The sequence below is a fragment of the Hyaloscypha bicolor genome, assembly GCF_002865645.1.
Source record: "Hyaloscypha bicolor E unplaced genomic scaffold K444scaffold_56, whole genome shotgun sequence".
Taxonomy (NCBI): domain Eukaryota; kingdom Fungi; phylum Ascomycota; class Leotiomycetes; order Helotiales; family Hyaloscyphaceae; genus Hyaloscypha; species Hyaloscypha bicolor.
Genome location: NW_020194558.1, coordinates 1873776 through 1887304, shown reverse-complemented (window position 1 = coordinate 1887304; position 13529 = coordinate 1873776). Strand labels below are relative to the sequence as shown.

At 48.7% G+C, this 13529-nt stretch overlaps 8 protein-coding genes across 8 annotated transcripts; 3 read left to right on the top strand and 5 right to left on the bottom strand.

Annotated features, from left to right (window-relative positions):
* Positions 1-177: 177 nt before the first annotated feature.
* On the top strand, positions 178-729 carry K444DRAFT_526506 (uncharacterized protein; the record flags this gene model as incomplete). The annotated part of the gene is made up of 1 exon (XM_024874546.1): positions 178-729. The coding sequence occupies one exon, from the start codon at positions 178-180 to the stop codon at positions 727-729; it is 552 nt and encodes a 183-aa protein (XP_024738334.1).
* A 1600-nt stretch (positions 730-2329) lies between these two features.
* Positions 2330-2773, bottom strand: K444DRAFT_483924 (ankyrin; the record flags this gene model as incomplete). The annotated part of the gene is made up of 1 exon (XM_024873062.1): positions 2330-2773. A coding segment is annotated over one exon (444 nt), but the record flags the coding sequence as incomplete, so codon positions are not given.
* Positions 2774-3517: 744 nt separating this feature from the next.
* On the bottom strand, positions 3518-3679 carry K444DRAFT_485289 (ankyrin; the record flags this gene model as incomplete). Its single annotated transcript, XM_024873092.1, has 1 exon — positions 3518-3679. A coding segment is annotated over one exon (162 nt), but the record flags the coding sequence as incomplete, so codon positions are not given.
* A 471-nt stretch (positions 3680-4150) lies between these two features.
* On the bottom strand, positions 4151-5384 carry K444DRAFT_485637 (uncharacterized protein; the record flags this gene model as incomplete). The annotated part of the gene is made up of 2 exons (XM_024873099.1): positions 4151-4577; positions 4627-5384. Coding segments are annotated over 2 exons (1185 nt in total), but the record flags the coding sequence as incomplete, so codon positions are not given.
* A 118-nt stretch (positions 5385-5502) lies between these two features.
* Positions 5503-6402, bottom strand: K444DRAFT_370133 (uncharacterized protein). Its single transcript, XM_024872266.1, has one exon. The coding sequence runs from the start codon at positions 6334-6336 to the stop codon at positions 5668-5670; it is 669 nt and encodes a 222-aa protein (XP_024738330.1). The 5' UTR covers positions 6337-6402; the 3' UTR covers positions 5503-5667.
* Positions 6403-7217: 815 nt separating this feature from the next.
* K444DRAFT_526553 (WLM-domain-containing protein) lies at positions 7218-8583 on the top strand (the record flags this gene model as incomplete). Its single annotated transcript, XM_024874552.1, has 2 exons — positions 7218-7398; positions 7445-8583. 2 exons carry the CDS (start codon positions 7218-7220, stop codon positions 8581-8583), a joined length of 1320 nt encoding a protein of 439 aa, XP_024738329.1.
* Positions 8584-9212: 629 nt separating this feature from the next.
* K444DRAFT_525976 (isocitrate lyase family protein-like protein) lies at positions 9213-10223 on the top strand (the record flags this gene model as incomplete). Its single annotated transcript, XM_024874505.1, has 3 exons — positions 9213-9359; positions 9412-9556; positions 9604-10223. 3 exons carry the CDS (start codon positions 9213-9215, stop codon positions 10221-10223), a joined length of 912 nt encoding a protein of 303 aa, XP_024738328.1.
* A 256-nt stretch (positions 10224-10479) lies between these two features.
* K444DRAFT_370118 (uncharacterized protein) lies at positions 10480-13482 on the bottom strand. The gene is made up of 3 exons (XM_024872265.1): positions 13322-13482; positions 11464-13250; positions 10480-11414 (listed from the first exon to the last, which is right to left on the bottom strand). The coding sequence occupies exons 1-3, from the start codon at positions 13356-13358 to the stop codon at positions 10737-10739; spliced, it is 2502 nt and encodes an 833-aa protein (XP_024738327.1). The 5' UTR covers positions 13359-13482; the 3' UTR covers positions 10480-10736.
* Positions 13483-13529: the final 47 nt, after the last annotated feature.

Genomic DNA, 13529 nt, shown 5'->3' with positions numbered 1-13529 from the left:
ACTATTAACATGCTCTGCACGAGATATTAGACCAGTCCCCTTATCAACCTCCCTCATGAGGAGCTCCTGAAGCTTGTTCCTACGGATGAGTCTGCGAAAGAGTTGTTGCTAGCACGAGCTTGGGCATTCGTCGTTTCGATGGATATCCGCACACGGTGGTTGGCTGTTGGTAAGATCATGCGGCCCATTGAAGATCTCGCCATCAAACCATTCTCAAAGAGGCGAGCAACTGGCGAACCGCATGGAATTGATGAGTGGATAGAGCTGTTACAGCCGCTGTTGGGCGAGGAGACGAGAGAACGGTATGAAGACATGCTCGCCGGGAAAGTGATCCTGATTGATGTTCGGCTTTTCGGTGGTGGGGGATCACATATTTTGAAGCAAACTGATATGGAGTTTCTTGATTTTGGGATGGATAGGGAGAGTTTTGAGGAGGGCGTGGTCAGGGGACTGAAAGCAGGTAGTAGAGCCGAGCAAGCGGGTTTGAAAGAGGGGGATAGGATTGTAAAAAGTTCCTATCTTTGGAGGTGCGTGGATCACTTTGAGGAGAAGATTACGGTAGCGGTTGAAAGGGAGGGAGTGGAGATGGAGATCAGGTATTGGCCGAGGGGCTGTGAGATGGCAAAGAGTTGGCAGATGGTCAAGTGGATGATGAATGATCTCTGTACTGAATTCGAGAGCGATTTAGATAAGGAAAACTCAATCAACACCCCTGCAGCACAGATTTGAAAGTGTGTAATGGCTGGTATACGGTTATATTAGGAAAGTTAGACTTTTAGATTCGGTGATTCTTATTCTCTATTAATTCTGCAGCTCAAATTCTCGACTGGAGATGATAGTTTCTACGCATGCTACTGGAACAGGGTATTGAAGCCTTCTGAATATTAAGGATAAAACCAACTCCACATTAGAACACCACATGACAGTTGGATCAAGGATTATGAGACTCAAGAGCTCGTTCCAACGAAAACGACTAGAACAGCTGCGTACGCAGCCACTGCTGCCAGAAGCGTCCCAGTGGCTGGCGTAGAGAGGATTGCCATAGCCAAAGCAAACGGAAATACTGACAAAGTAGTGAGAAGTGACGTTAGAAGGTGTTTGTAGAGTACCATGATAAGCATAGGGGTAATGGCAGCAAATCCACCAAATATGGCCATGTGTAGTCTCTTCCAAAAGGCGCCAACTTTGATTTCCTTGACATGAGGTTTCCTTGTCCGACTAGGTACCAGTGGGAAAATTGCTTCCCCCGAATTAATGGCTTTGTTCATTAACTCAAGATCGAGGGGTCTCGTAGAAGTGATGAGGAAAGGGTCGAAGGAGCGGGTTTCCCAGCCTTTTCAGAATGTCCCACCATGTGGTCCTATCGCGAAGAGAAGCAGCTATCTCCAACGACCAGCAAACCAGTATTCCTTGCATGACCAATCAGTTGTCATTTTAAAAAACCCCTTACCGTAACTACTCAGCGCGGTCCTAATTCTTGAAATTTAGTCTGTATCAACAGTGTCCGTTTGTTTGATCTTTGCGACCTCTTCCATAATCTCTCTCTGGAGTGAGTACATCGTCATCCTGTGCAAATTTCCAAGGTTGATAATCCACTCCTCCTGATCTCGATGTAGGTGTGACCGTAGGACTTCAGTGGTACTAACCGGAGTCTCATCGATGATGTCAACCACAATGTTGTTGTTGTGTCTGAAGCATTACCGAGTTTGCGTCCGATTCAAAATTTTATGCGGTACCCGGGACTCTTGGACTATATGTCGCAGATCACCCGTACTTGGACTGCTTAGAGAACTTTAAATTCACTATATTTTGAATTACGTTAGGTACAGGAAGAGCTTGTGGATTACGTGGTTAGGAGAGAAATAATGCTTCTGGAATATTCCAGTTACGCTTTGAAATCATTTAGTAGTAGTAACATAGCTCCAGGCGTATAGTATATATACATTACTACCCCCAAGCCCCTCTCTATTCAAGTTATAATATGATATATAGTATGAACTATGAAGTAGTTAAGTACAACAGTTTTTGACGTCTGGAAAAGCCTTCTATTTTAAGTGCCCTACGCAGCACTAAGCAGCAAGTACTCTTTCGAATAATTTCTGGATATTGTGTGAGACTCATCTAGACAGTGGGCCTTCATTGCAAAACATTCCTTACAAATATCAAAATCTCCGCGATTACAAATACTGCAATGATAATAAGCATCTTTCTCTAAGATACCTAAATCACAGACGTCGCACCATCTAGTGTTTTTATCGGCAAGGACTGAAATCGTGGTAATAGGCAGGCCGTCTTCTTCAATAAATATGCCATTTTCCCTATACTTTTTAAGGAGGAGGTCGGCGATTTCAAGATATCCGTTCTTTTTGGCCCACCATAATGGTGTCCGACCAAAATTATCTTCGATATTCAAGGCATGGCCTTTGGTTAGGAAGAGCGCTACTACGTCCCCGTGTCCCATCCTTGCTGCGATTGATAGCGGTGTCGAGTTATAATAGTCCCTTGAATCAACGTCAACTCGGTTTATAGCGAGCAGCAGTTCAATAATAGCCTTGTTTCCATTCTTAGCCGCGTAAAACAGTGGGGTCCGACCAGTTCTATCCTTTAAGTCTGGTTCAACACGGTCTACTGCAAGCAGGAGCTTGACGACATCAACCTTCCCGTTGCTTGCAGCTGAGATGAGTGGCGTCCATCCGTGTTTATCCGCAACTATCACGTCGGCGCCCTGGTCAAGGAGTAGCCGGACGACCTCGACGTGCCCGTTCCAAGAGGCACAGTAGAGCGGTGTCTCTCCCTCAGAATTAGCTACTGTAATATCAGCGCCCCGGTCGAGAAGTAGCCGGATAACCTCGATATGCCCGTTCAAAGAGGCACAGTAAAGTGGCGCCCATCCGTCAGAATTAGCTACTGTAATATCGGCGCCCCGGTCGAGAAGTAGCCGGATAACCTCGATATGCCCGTTCCAAGAGGCACAGTAGAGCGGTGTCTCTCCCTCAGAATTAGCTGCTGTAATATCAGCGCCCCGGTCGAGAAGTAGCCGGATAACCTCGATATGCCCGTTCCAAGAGGCACAGTAAAGTGGCGCCCATCCGTTAGAATTAGCTACTGTAATATCGGCGCCCCGGTCGAGAAGTAGCCGGATAACCTCGATATGCCCGTTCAAAGAGGCACAGTATAGTGGTGTCCATCCGTCAGAATTAGCTGCTGTAATATCGGCGCCCCGGTCGAGGAGTAGCCGGACGACCTCGATATGCCCGTTCCGAGAGGCACAGTATAGTGGAGTCTCTCTGTCAGAATCAGCTGCTGTAATATCGGCGCCCCGGTCGAGGAGTAGCCGGACGACCTCGACGTTCCCGTTCCGAGAGGCACAGTATAGTGGTGTCCATCCGTCAGAATCAGCTGCTGTAATATCGGCGCCCCGGTCGAGGAGTAGCCGGACGACCTCGACGTTCCCGTTCCGAGAGGCACAGTATAGTGGTGTCCATCCGTCAGAATTAGCTGCTGTAATATCGGCGCCCCGGTCGAGGAGTAGCCGGACGACCTCGATATGCCCGTTCCGAGAGGCACAGTATAGTGGAGTCTCTCTGTCAGAATCAGCTGCTGTAATATCGGCGCCCCGGTCGAGGAGTAGCCGGACAATCTCGATATGCCCATTCCAAGAGGCACAGTATAGTGGCGTCTCTCCCTCAGAATCAGCCGATATAACCTTGGCACCCTGGTCAAGCAGCAGCTGGACGACCCCCTCATGCCCGTTCTGGGCAGCCCACGACAGCGGCGTCCGGCCATAGCTATCATTTGAATCAGGGTTGTTGCTACCAATTAGGAGTTGTACCGCGTTGTCGACTCCAAAGTATGCTGCTAAGTGTACCCCAGTAATTTGCTTTGGACTTCTTTGACTATATTCCACTTCATCTGACCATCGCTTTATAGCTATTAATGCTTGACTTGATGCCTCGACTTGGGCTCGCTTCTGAAGAAATTCTATAACGCCTTGATACAAAGTCGAAGCCTGCCGGGCATGATAACCCCAGTAGTGTGCAGCATAGTCGTACAACTTGTTTAATTGAAGCCGCTGTTCAAACTCCTCGTCGTTTTGGCAAATCCCACTCTCGAACTCGTCAAATGAGAGATACGTAACGCAGATTGTCGTAATATTAGCCTCTGCATTTGGAAACCACTTTGTCCGTGTCCGGTCAAAGTATTCCTGAGTCGTGTAATGAACCAAGCGGATAATACTGCTTTCCTCATCAACTGTGACTAATCCTGCACACACAGATAGTATGTCTTCGACCTCTGGAAGATTATCTTTATCAAGCTCAGAGTCACCAACTTCTATAGCAAGGGCGTGTTGGAGTTCCGAGGTGGTCAACGGTCTCTTTCCACATGTAATCCAGGACAGGACTTGTTTGGCGAGCTTTTCCTGGTCTTCTAGTTGCCCATCGATGCGGTCCATTGCGTCCTTATATGCACAATCATATACATTCGTTCCGGTCGGTAGCTTTGCAATAGCGGATCGAACGGCTTTAGGTGATCTCTTTCCAATCAGGGAATCGAGATAGAGCTGTGCAAGGAGGAACCTTAAAACATGTTAGCGCTTCGGCTTATATACGGACATAGGGAACCCACATTCCCTTTACTAACAGCACAATCCCAGTCTTAATCTCCTCTTGCAGGTCCGGGTTACGTCCGACGAACGCCGGGAGTCGAAACATGTGACTATCGAGATATCGTCGCACGTCTTCCTCACTAGCACGAATCTCTAATGAAATGCTCCCTTCAAACTTCTCTATAACTTCGGGCATAAATCTTGAGGTCGCAAAAATGTTTGCTCTTGAATTCGCTTGAGCTAAGAAAATCTCTGTCAAGAGTCTTGTTCGGCAGCCATCAGTAGTTCGACACTCATCGAGTGCATCAATAATAATAAAGACTTTCGAAAATATTGCGGTCACAGACTGGAACGTTCTCGATATCTCGTCAAACGATGGTCGTGTTCGTTTGTCCCTGTGTTTTTCATGGAGGGTCTTCACACTCTCTGGTAAGAAAGTCCTCTCCTGGCTCAATTGTTTCAACAGGCTTGCGAGCAAGTCATCGACCTTCTGCTCATCTTGCCGCCGGAAGTTGCAATAGAGGTACGCAATGCCAATGCTCTCATCATTGCGGAAGCGAGTAGTAAGCTCCTGTACGACAATGGATGTGAGAATTGTCTTCCCGGCCCCAGGAATTCCTGGACAGAATAATGTCTGCTTATCGGTCTCTAGCCATGCCTGGAATTCTGCTGAGTCTAGAAGCCATTGGCCAGTTCCTGCCTGTCGGCGACTGACGAAGTCGTGCTGCTGAGCAGTGTAATCGGTAGGGGTGAGCCAGGTGAGAATAGACTGACGCTCGTCACGTAGTTGCCTGTCTTCCTGTTCTTTTCTTACTCCCTTGACCTCTTGATATGTTGTGCCCCCATCTTCGCGTAACCTTTTTAAACTGGTTGTCGTCTCATCCTGCCAGTCACTAGCTTGTTTGAATTGTTTGTTCTGCTCTTTATCTAATCCATCTAGCTTCGCTTCGTTATTTTTGATGACGACGTGGATATCTCGAAGGTCTTCTGCTACGTTGCGGACGTATCGTTCTACTCCGTGGAGAATTGTTCTAGGCAAAAGATAATCAGGAACGGGAGAATTAGGTGGAGTGTGGGGAATACCGTTGGTCGGTGTGCAAAGCTAGCACAAATAGCTCCTTGGCTCCGCCCAAAGCCTCTAGCGACGTCTTTACCCTATAGTCAAACTTCGATCCCATAACGTGCTTCCCAATGAAGCTGCTTTTCCCCACAAAATCTTCGATAATATGTAGCGCTCCTTCGCACTGTTTGAGTACGGGCTTGAGGGTTTCCAGACTGCTGAGTCGCGCTTCGTCGTCATCGTAAATCTCGAGGTGTGTTTGGAAAGTTTTCACTGCTCCAATGAATCCATATAAAGCAGTTGTCATAGAGGCTAGGCTAGAGGAACCGAATTCAGATGGGCCTAGAAACTTTCTAGAAAGCTTTAGACATGATCCGGCGAGTTGGATGACAGCGATGACGCTGGCGGCAAGGCTGAGTCCGTCCATGTTTCGTCGACGCTGGCTAGCTCTAGTTGTGATGTCAAACGCAGCTCTGCTATCCACGGGGAAGCAGGTTGAGCGAAAATGATGATGAAAGAAGATTGCTTGCTGGCTTCGCAGATGTCGTCCGCACTCAGCCTCACGAGGCTGAATCCAACCTCCCAGGCAGATTGGGGCTGGACGCATTGGCCGCATCACCGGGCCAGGTGTAATCGTCAACAAATTGCGGCAGCGACTGACCCGACACATTCTTACCGCCAACGCGAGTATCTGAGGTCTTATAGAGCGTCTACTATTGAAATCCACCCATTTCTATATACTCAGGAATGATCCAGATCGAAATTAGAGAGGATGGGGATTTTTTGATGTGGTTGCTCGGGCTCTTGGACTGTACTTTTTCTGACGAATGAGAGCCGTTCCAGAGCACTGCTTTACTCCGTATGCTCAGAGACAGAGACCAATGGTAGCACCATCGGGAAATGCCAGCTTTCGATTACTGTATTGGGGAAGCAAGGCTCCGGTTTTTCACCGTGCGGCAGTCCTCCTTGAGGAGATGAGCACAAAAGTGTACTTCTTTGAACTTCAACACCTCCCTTAACATCTCACACACAATCACCACTCGGTGGATGCCGCCTATGCATGCGCCGAATATTCAGGTGTGGCGTTGGAGGGACTCTTGACAAATCATTCGCGAGATTCACAGCCAAGCCATAATAAGAAAGTCTGGGTACAACTGATAGAGGTATTGGTTAAGATTCTCAGCAAGTTTTCAACATTCTCATCGAGTACTTGTTTTTGAAGCAGAGGAGAAAATCTGGAGATGTCAGGTTTCCCCCGAAACGAGATTAAAATAGCAACTTTTAGCGAGCGTACGCGCTAACACCCGACACCCGAGAAAGGCAGCACTGACACGTCTTCAGCCTTGCCTTCGTGATTACAATTCGTCCAGCCCCAACTTCATTCACGGCGCAGGCATTCTGGAGGATTCTAGACAATCACATTCCTTCCTTGAACAAAAAGATACCCCCTCCTATCTTCCTCATCGTTCTGGGAGGTTTTCTCGAGTCAACAGGTCTTCCGCCACTTTCCCCGAGTCCAAGACCATCAGCCTTGTTGGCACGCAGGCAAAGATGCCGCCGGAACACGACGCGCTGATCTCTCAATACTCTCACCTGAACACCTTCCCTCGCCAAGATGAAGCTCTTCACTCACTGCGAAAGATCGCATCACTGGTTAAACCAATCATGAGAGTGCGCAGCTGGAGAGTAGGCACATTGACAGAATTTTACCCCGACCAGACCAATCTTTTAGGTGAGAGAAGTGACTTCTGTCATGTGCTAGATGCTGATTCTGCTAGGACTTAATGTCAATCATGGAGAAAAGATATGTCTTCGACTACGATATCCTGGAGACAAGAACCAGTTCCTTCCTTTGGAACAGGTCGTCGATACCATGCTCCACGAGCTCTCACACAACGAAATCGGCCCGCATAATGCTCAGTTCCATGCTCTTTGGGATCAACTCCGAAAAGAGTATGAAGGTCTAGTTTCGAAAGGATACACCGGGGAAGGCTTCTTGTCCGAAGGTCATAGACTCGGTGGCCGGCGTATTCACCGAGACGAAGCTAGGCGGATTGCTCGTGCGGCCGCCGAGAAGAGACGCACGCTCTACGCAGGATCCGGCCAGAAACTTGGTGGACGACCAGTCGCAGCCGGAACCGACATTCGAAAGGTCATCGTCGACGCGATCGAGAGACGGAACACGGTCCTCAAAGGATGTGGTTCTGGGAATAAGGACGAAAAGGAGATCAAGGACCTTGCCGATGCAGCCACAAGGAACGGATTTAAGACGAAGGGCGAAGAAGATGAGGCGAATGATCGGGCTATTGCTCAAGCCCTCTGGGACCTTGTTCAAGAAGACGAGAAGGAGGAATATGGTGAATCATACGTCCCTCCGACAGCATCGAATCCAACAGGCAATGGTGGCGGAAAGGTTGGCCCAGAACAAGCCATTAAGCAAGAGCCACCCTCTAAACCCCCAGCTCCTGCCCGTACAAAGGCACCTCCTATTAGACAACATCCTGATCGACCTGTCAGTCGTCTAGTCTCCGAACAGACAAACAAAAGACCAAGAACAATCCCGAAGAAGTCGGATACCTATGCCTCTTCCTTAACCTCAGCATCAGCAACCGCAACCGCACCCAAGCCAACATTTGTTGCAGCTCCAGATCCCCCTTCACCCGAGCCATATCTTGATGGATGGACCTGCCCAGTCTGTACCTTACACAACCCCATCAGCTTTCTTGCCTGTGATGCGTGTACCTTGGAACGCCCACCAGAAATCACCAAGCAGATAGTAGAAGCGGACCGCAAGGCAGTCACAACGACGAAGCCGCCAGGCCTACAAGATTCTTGGAGATGTTCGAGATGCAGCACGATTATGGAAAATAAGTGGTGGACTTGCTCGACTTGTGGGAAGTTGAAGGATAAATCATGAAAAGCATTTATTAGATTATGAGACCACGAGAATACGAATTTGGTGCGGAGTTTGGCATCTCCTTGCATTTGGGAAAGGAAACGGGAATACCGGTATTGTGAGCGCTCTGCTTTCTGCATTGAGCAGCGCGCAATGTGTACATGTGCTAGGTAATTAAACTGATTTGCAACTCTGCTTATCCAATCTTTCTATGTTTTTGTTTCTTGATTAATCTCCTGGTCGCTGAATCAGAAATCTTATTCTGGATCTCCTCCACCTTCGAATTCCCATTCTCTCTACTATCTGTCACTCAGCATTTCACGAGTTTGTGAATCTTGAAAATTCCAAGCAAGACCTTCGTTTTCTCCGGTATATCGACTATTATTTCCAGAGCATGCAAATTACTACTTCTTTGCTAACTATGCTTTCCACTAACAGGAATGTGAAGTACAAAATTGTTTGCTGCTCCAACTTGACGTTTGCTATCAACCGTCGGAATTCCGCTCAGCGTGGTGGAGTGGGTGGGGTAGTGGGGTAAGTTAGACCCCGCAATCGGACTAGGGTGTAATCAGCGTTCCTTTTATACAACATCTCCTACACATCCCTATCCTGTTTCTGCAAAAGTTTTATCATCTATTTTCAATTTCAAAATGGCAGACCTAAAGCCCCCACAAACGACAGCTTCAAGGCTCCGCGCTTTGCTAGCTCAAGAACATGGAATTGTGGTGTGTCCAGGGGTTTACGATGGCTTCACAGCTCGACTTGCCCTTAATGCCGGGTTTAAAATTTTATACATGGTATTACTGTTCTTCAAATATTTGCTTTGCAAATGAGAACTGATCTAAGTAGACAGGAGCAGGCACCACCATGTCACGTCTTGGGATAGCCGATCTGGGCGTTGCAACTATGAACGATATGCGTGATCACGCTGCCATGATCGCCAGTCTTGACCCTACAGTCCCTTTGATCGCAGATGTTGATACAGGCTATGGCGGTACTACCTCCGTTCCCGGAACCCTGAGCTCGAACTAACAATGACAGGTCCTCTTATGGTAGGCAGAACAACAGCCGCATATATCAATTCAGGAGTCGCTGCTTTCCACCTCGAAGATCAAGTGGTGAACAAGCGTTGCGGCCATCTGAAAAACAAAGAGCTTGTCGATGAGGATACCTTCACCTCCCGGATCCGCGCTGCATCAAACATGCGAGCTCAGCTTTCCAGAGATATCGTGATTATTGCACGGACCGACGCTCTCGCTTCTCTAGGTTATGAAAGCGCTCTTTCACGATTGCGGAAAGCCGTGAAGGCTGGTGCTGATGTTGCGTTTCTTGAAGGCGTAACGAGTGTTGAGGAAGCGAAGAGGTTTTGCGCGGATATGAACGGTGTGCCGTGTCTTTATAATTGCGTTCCTGGGGGCGTGAGTCCGGTGTTAAATGTTAAGGAGGCGAAAGAGTGTGGGTATAAGGTTCTTATTACGCCGATACTGGGGCTTGGGGCTGTGTATGAGGCGGTTAGTAAAGCGTACAAGGGGCTAATGGAGGATGGGGATACGAAGGGGAATGGGGTTGCTGTTAGGACGTTATTTGAGAGTTGTGGGTTGGATGAGGCGGTGGAATTTGATGTGAAGGCTGGTGGGAAATTGTATCAGAATGGTGTATGAGGATCAGCGAGAATTCATGTCTCTTGTTTTCCGAAGCCACGCGATGAAGCAATGATAAATTATCTTTCCCCGCTGAGCAGAGCTCGAGGGGGAGGATTTCACCAAGTTGATCAAAGTGATTTAATTGGGGCGGGATGACGACGTTGCTGCCATGGAACTGCGTGCTGTCTTTGGAGGATGCTTCAAGTTGGGAACAGTCGACTGGATCTTGGAAACGCAAGCAAGTAATTTACCAGCCCTGGCATACGTAACGGCATAGCTTGGTCATAGATGAGAAGCCCTTTCCATTCTGGGAAATCCAATGATCTCGGGAGGAAGTCACAACGTGAGGATCATCAACTCAGATTTGAATTTAATAATTATCTGACTGTGTCATCAATGCTCCCACTCCCTTCGCGCTTGCCTCCAAACCTCCCACCAATCGCACCAATCCCCCCAAATCCACTCACTGCAACGAATTAGCAAGATATGTCTTTGGAGAGTAGAGAGCCGGGAGCGAGCTGGGAGCTTGTCTCATTCTCCCAACCGATGGATTAGGGAACCTGGGGTACGGAATAAAGAAATATCTTGCTTACTGTCCCTTCTGAAGAACTTTCCGATGCTCTTCAGGTTCCCTTCCACGGTTGCTTTAGCATCCTCACTCATCGGACTCCCCACCCGATCACTACCAGTACCCATCCTCTCCACTCCATCCCTCGCAGCACTAAACAGCTTCTCCCCAAAACTGGCAGGATCGAACCTCGTCTGCAGATTCGAGACGCCCGATGCAGCACCCAGTGCTGAAGCTGCACCGATTCCTAATCCTCCACTTCCAATACCACCAGAATTCATCAGCGGCGTCAAGAGAGGACTCATTGCCACAAGCTGCCCATTGGTCTTCCCATCTCTATGCACACCAAATAGTTCAACGAGAGAGGGCTGATCTTGCTTCCTTACACCTTTCAGCTCGAGGATTTTGCGGAAATTCGTATCGGAGCGATCACTGATGTGAATCAGGTAGGCTTGCACGAGACCCTCGGGGGGCGACGGCCGGACTTGAAGGGTTTTGAGGAGAGGATCGAGACGGCCCATGCTGTGGTTTACGCGCTTGACGAAACCGGCTTGGGTGGTGGTGGATGATGAGGCTGCTGTGGGTGAGTGCGAAAGAAGGGTTGTGAGACCTTTCGTGAGCACATATTTATCTAGAAGCATCTGTGACCTGTCAATATATGTCATGTGAGAGTAAGAGAGGGGCACCAACCTGTTCTGCGCCAACCTCTGACACCGGCCGGCATTGAACAATATTTGCGATATATGTGGTTGCCAGGTGCTCCACAAGATTATCGCAAAATGCTCTGGCATACTGCTGTTTCCCGACCAGAGGCAAGATCTGCTCCGCTTGAGCATTGACATGCTTCAGTAGCTCAGCAACGTAAGAGCTTTGATCTCCCACACTTTCCATCTTGCTCCAGTTTGTATTCCTCATTTCTCGCCATGAGGCTTCACAGTCGACTTCCACTCGATGCACCAAAGCTAGCACTGCAGCACTTGCAACGCCCATGAATGCATCTGATTGAGGGGATAGGTCAACCTTCGGTGCGAAGTCGCTGTCTATTCGCTTCTTCAGGTTTTCCTCCAGCTGTTGGGAGTTTGCGTGCCAATAATCCGCGGTGTTGAGCACTAATATTGTGTTCTGGAGACTCGGGCCTCCAGGTACTTGCAAGAAATGCAGAAGAACCTGTTGAGCATATTCGTCGAGGTACTTAGCAAGCGTTTTTGAGAGGTCCAGTAGACGTTCTCCAGTAGATAGCTTGGCACATTGTGCCAAGGTCGTCTTGTAGAAATGGAAAAGTTCGATCGACGACGGTATTACAGCTTGAGGAGAGAACTCCTCGTCGGGTGGAAGTAGAGGTTGATTCCGGTATTTCGGAATCATCGACGCCAATTGCTTGTCTTGAGAATCAACCCACAGACTGAGATATGGCTCGAACGCCTCCGAAATCGAACGATCAAAGGTGTGAGGTTTGTCTTCGATAGAACTAAGTGTATCGATACTTGCTCTAGGCTCGCTGGCGAATCTCTTCTCCAGGCTGTGCTCGAAATCCATTGTCTCTTGCAAACAGCTCAGCAGCAAGTTGACATCGATTTTCGCACCATCCGCCCGCCTCATACTTCTTTCCAAAATTCCCTTAAAATCATCTCTCGTCCCTTCACAGAAGGCGTTCGCCAGCACCTCATTGACCCTCCACTGTAGTGGGAAAATACCGGCATGCTCATCCTCATAGGTCTTCAACATCCTCCGGAACCAGCTGTACCTCCTTCCAATATTATCCAAGCTGCCAGCCTCATCATTGCCCCTGAAAACCTGTCTGTATTCCCGCAACTGCGTATTGACATACCAGGTCACCAGTCGCGCCCTGGCATTTTCTCCAAGTGCATCCATAACAAAGCAAGCTTCTCCTAACACACCCTTCTTTGTCGCAACCTCCCCCTTCGCAAACGCCATCTCAAAGTCCTCACAAACCTGCTCCAGCAACTCCCTCTGCAGCTCCGCCACATTTCGGCTCAGCGTCGCAATCTGGTCAATACTCCTATAGCTGTTAAAATGCTTCATAAGCTGCAGCACAGCTTGTAGCAAGCTTGCACAGTCCCTGTACTGCCGTGACTTCGCCAGCCCTCTCAGTTGTTCGTAAGCTGTCGTAAGCATCTGCAGCCGCTTCAAGGCCGTCATAGATAATGTGAGGTTCCGCTTCGTACCATCTAGTCGTTTGATCTCTGCCGTCATGGATGTAATTGTTTGCTCGGTCTCGAAGGCTCGCGTTCGCACCGATTCGACCTTGCGGAAGAGCTGGGCGAGCTCGTCTTTGGCGGATTGCATGCGCTGGAGGCTCGAGTCATCGCTGGAGGCTTGCGCAGCCACGAGGGCGGATATGGAGGTTGAGAGGTCATCTTGGTGGGCTTGAAGGGCGGACGCGGTGACGTTTATGGAATTTAAGGTGGACGGATGGGAGAATATTGTATTGAGGTGTTCAATTGGATCAAAATCGACTTCGTAGAGAGATAATCAGCATGGAGTTGTGGTGAATGACAAAGGTCCAGCTTGAGGGAAGGTAACCTACCAGCATCTAACGACGGCGCTGCTGATGCACCGTTCATGCTGCTAATCCTAATTCGAATAGGACAAATAAATGGCACGGCCTGCTCTTAAGACACATAGATGACGTCGTTGGAGCTGTAGCAGTCAAATCGTTGTGGCTCCGTGTTGAATTCCGGTGGTGAGGTTGAGATTCGTGTTCACAGAAAACTCGCATAAACTTGCATAGTTTT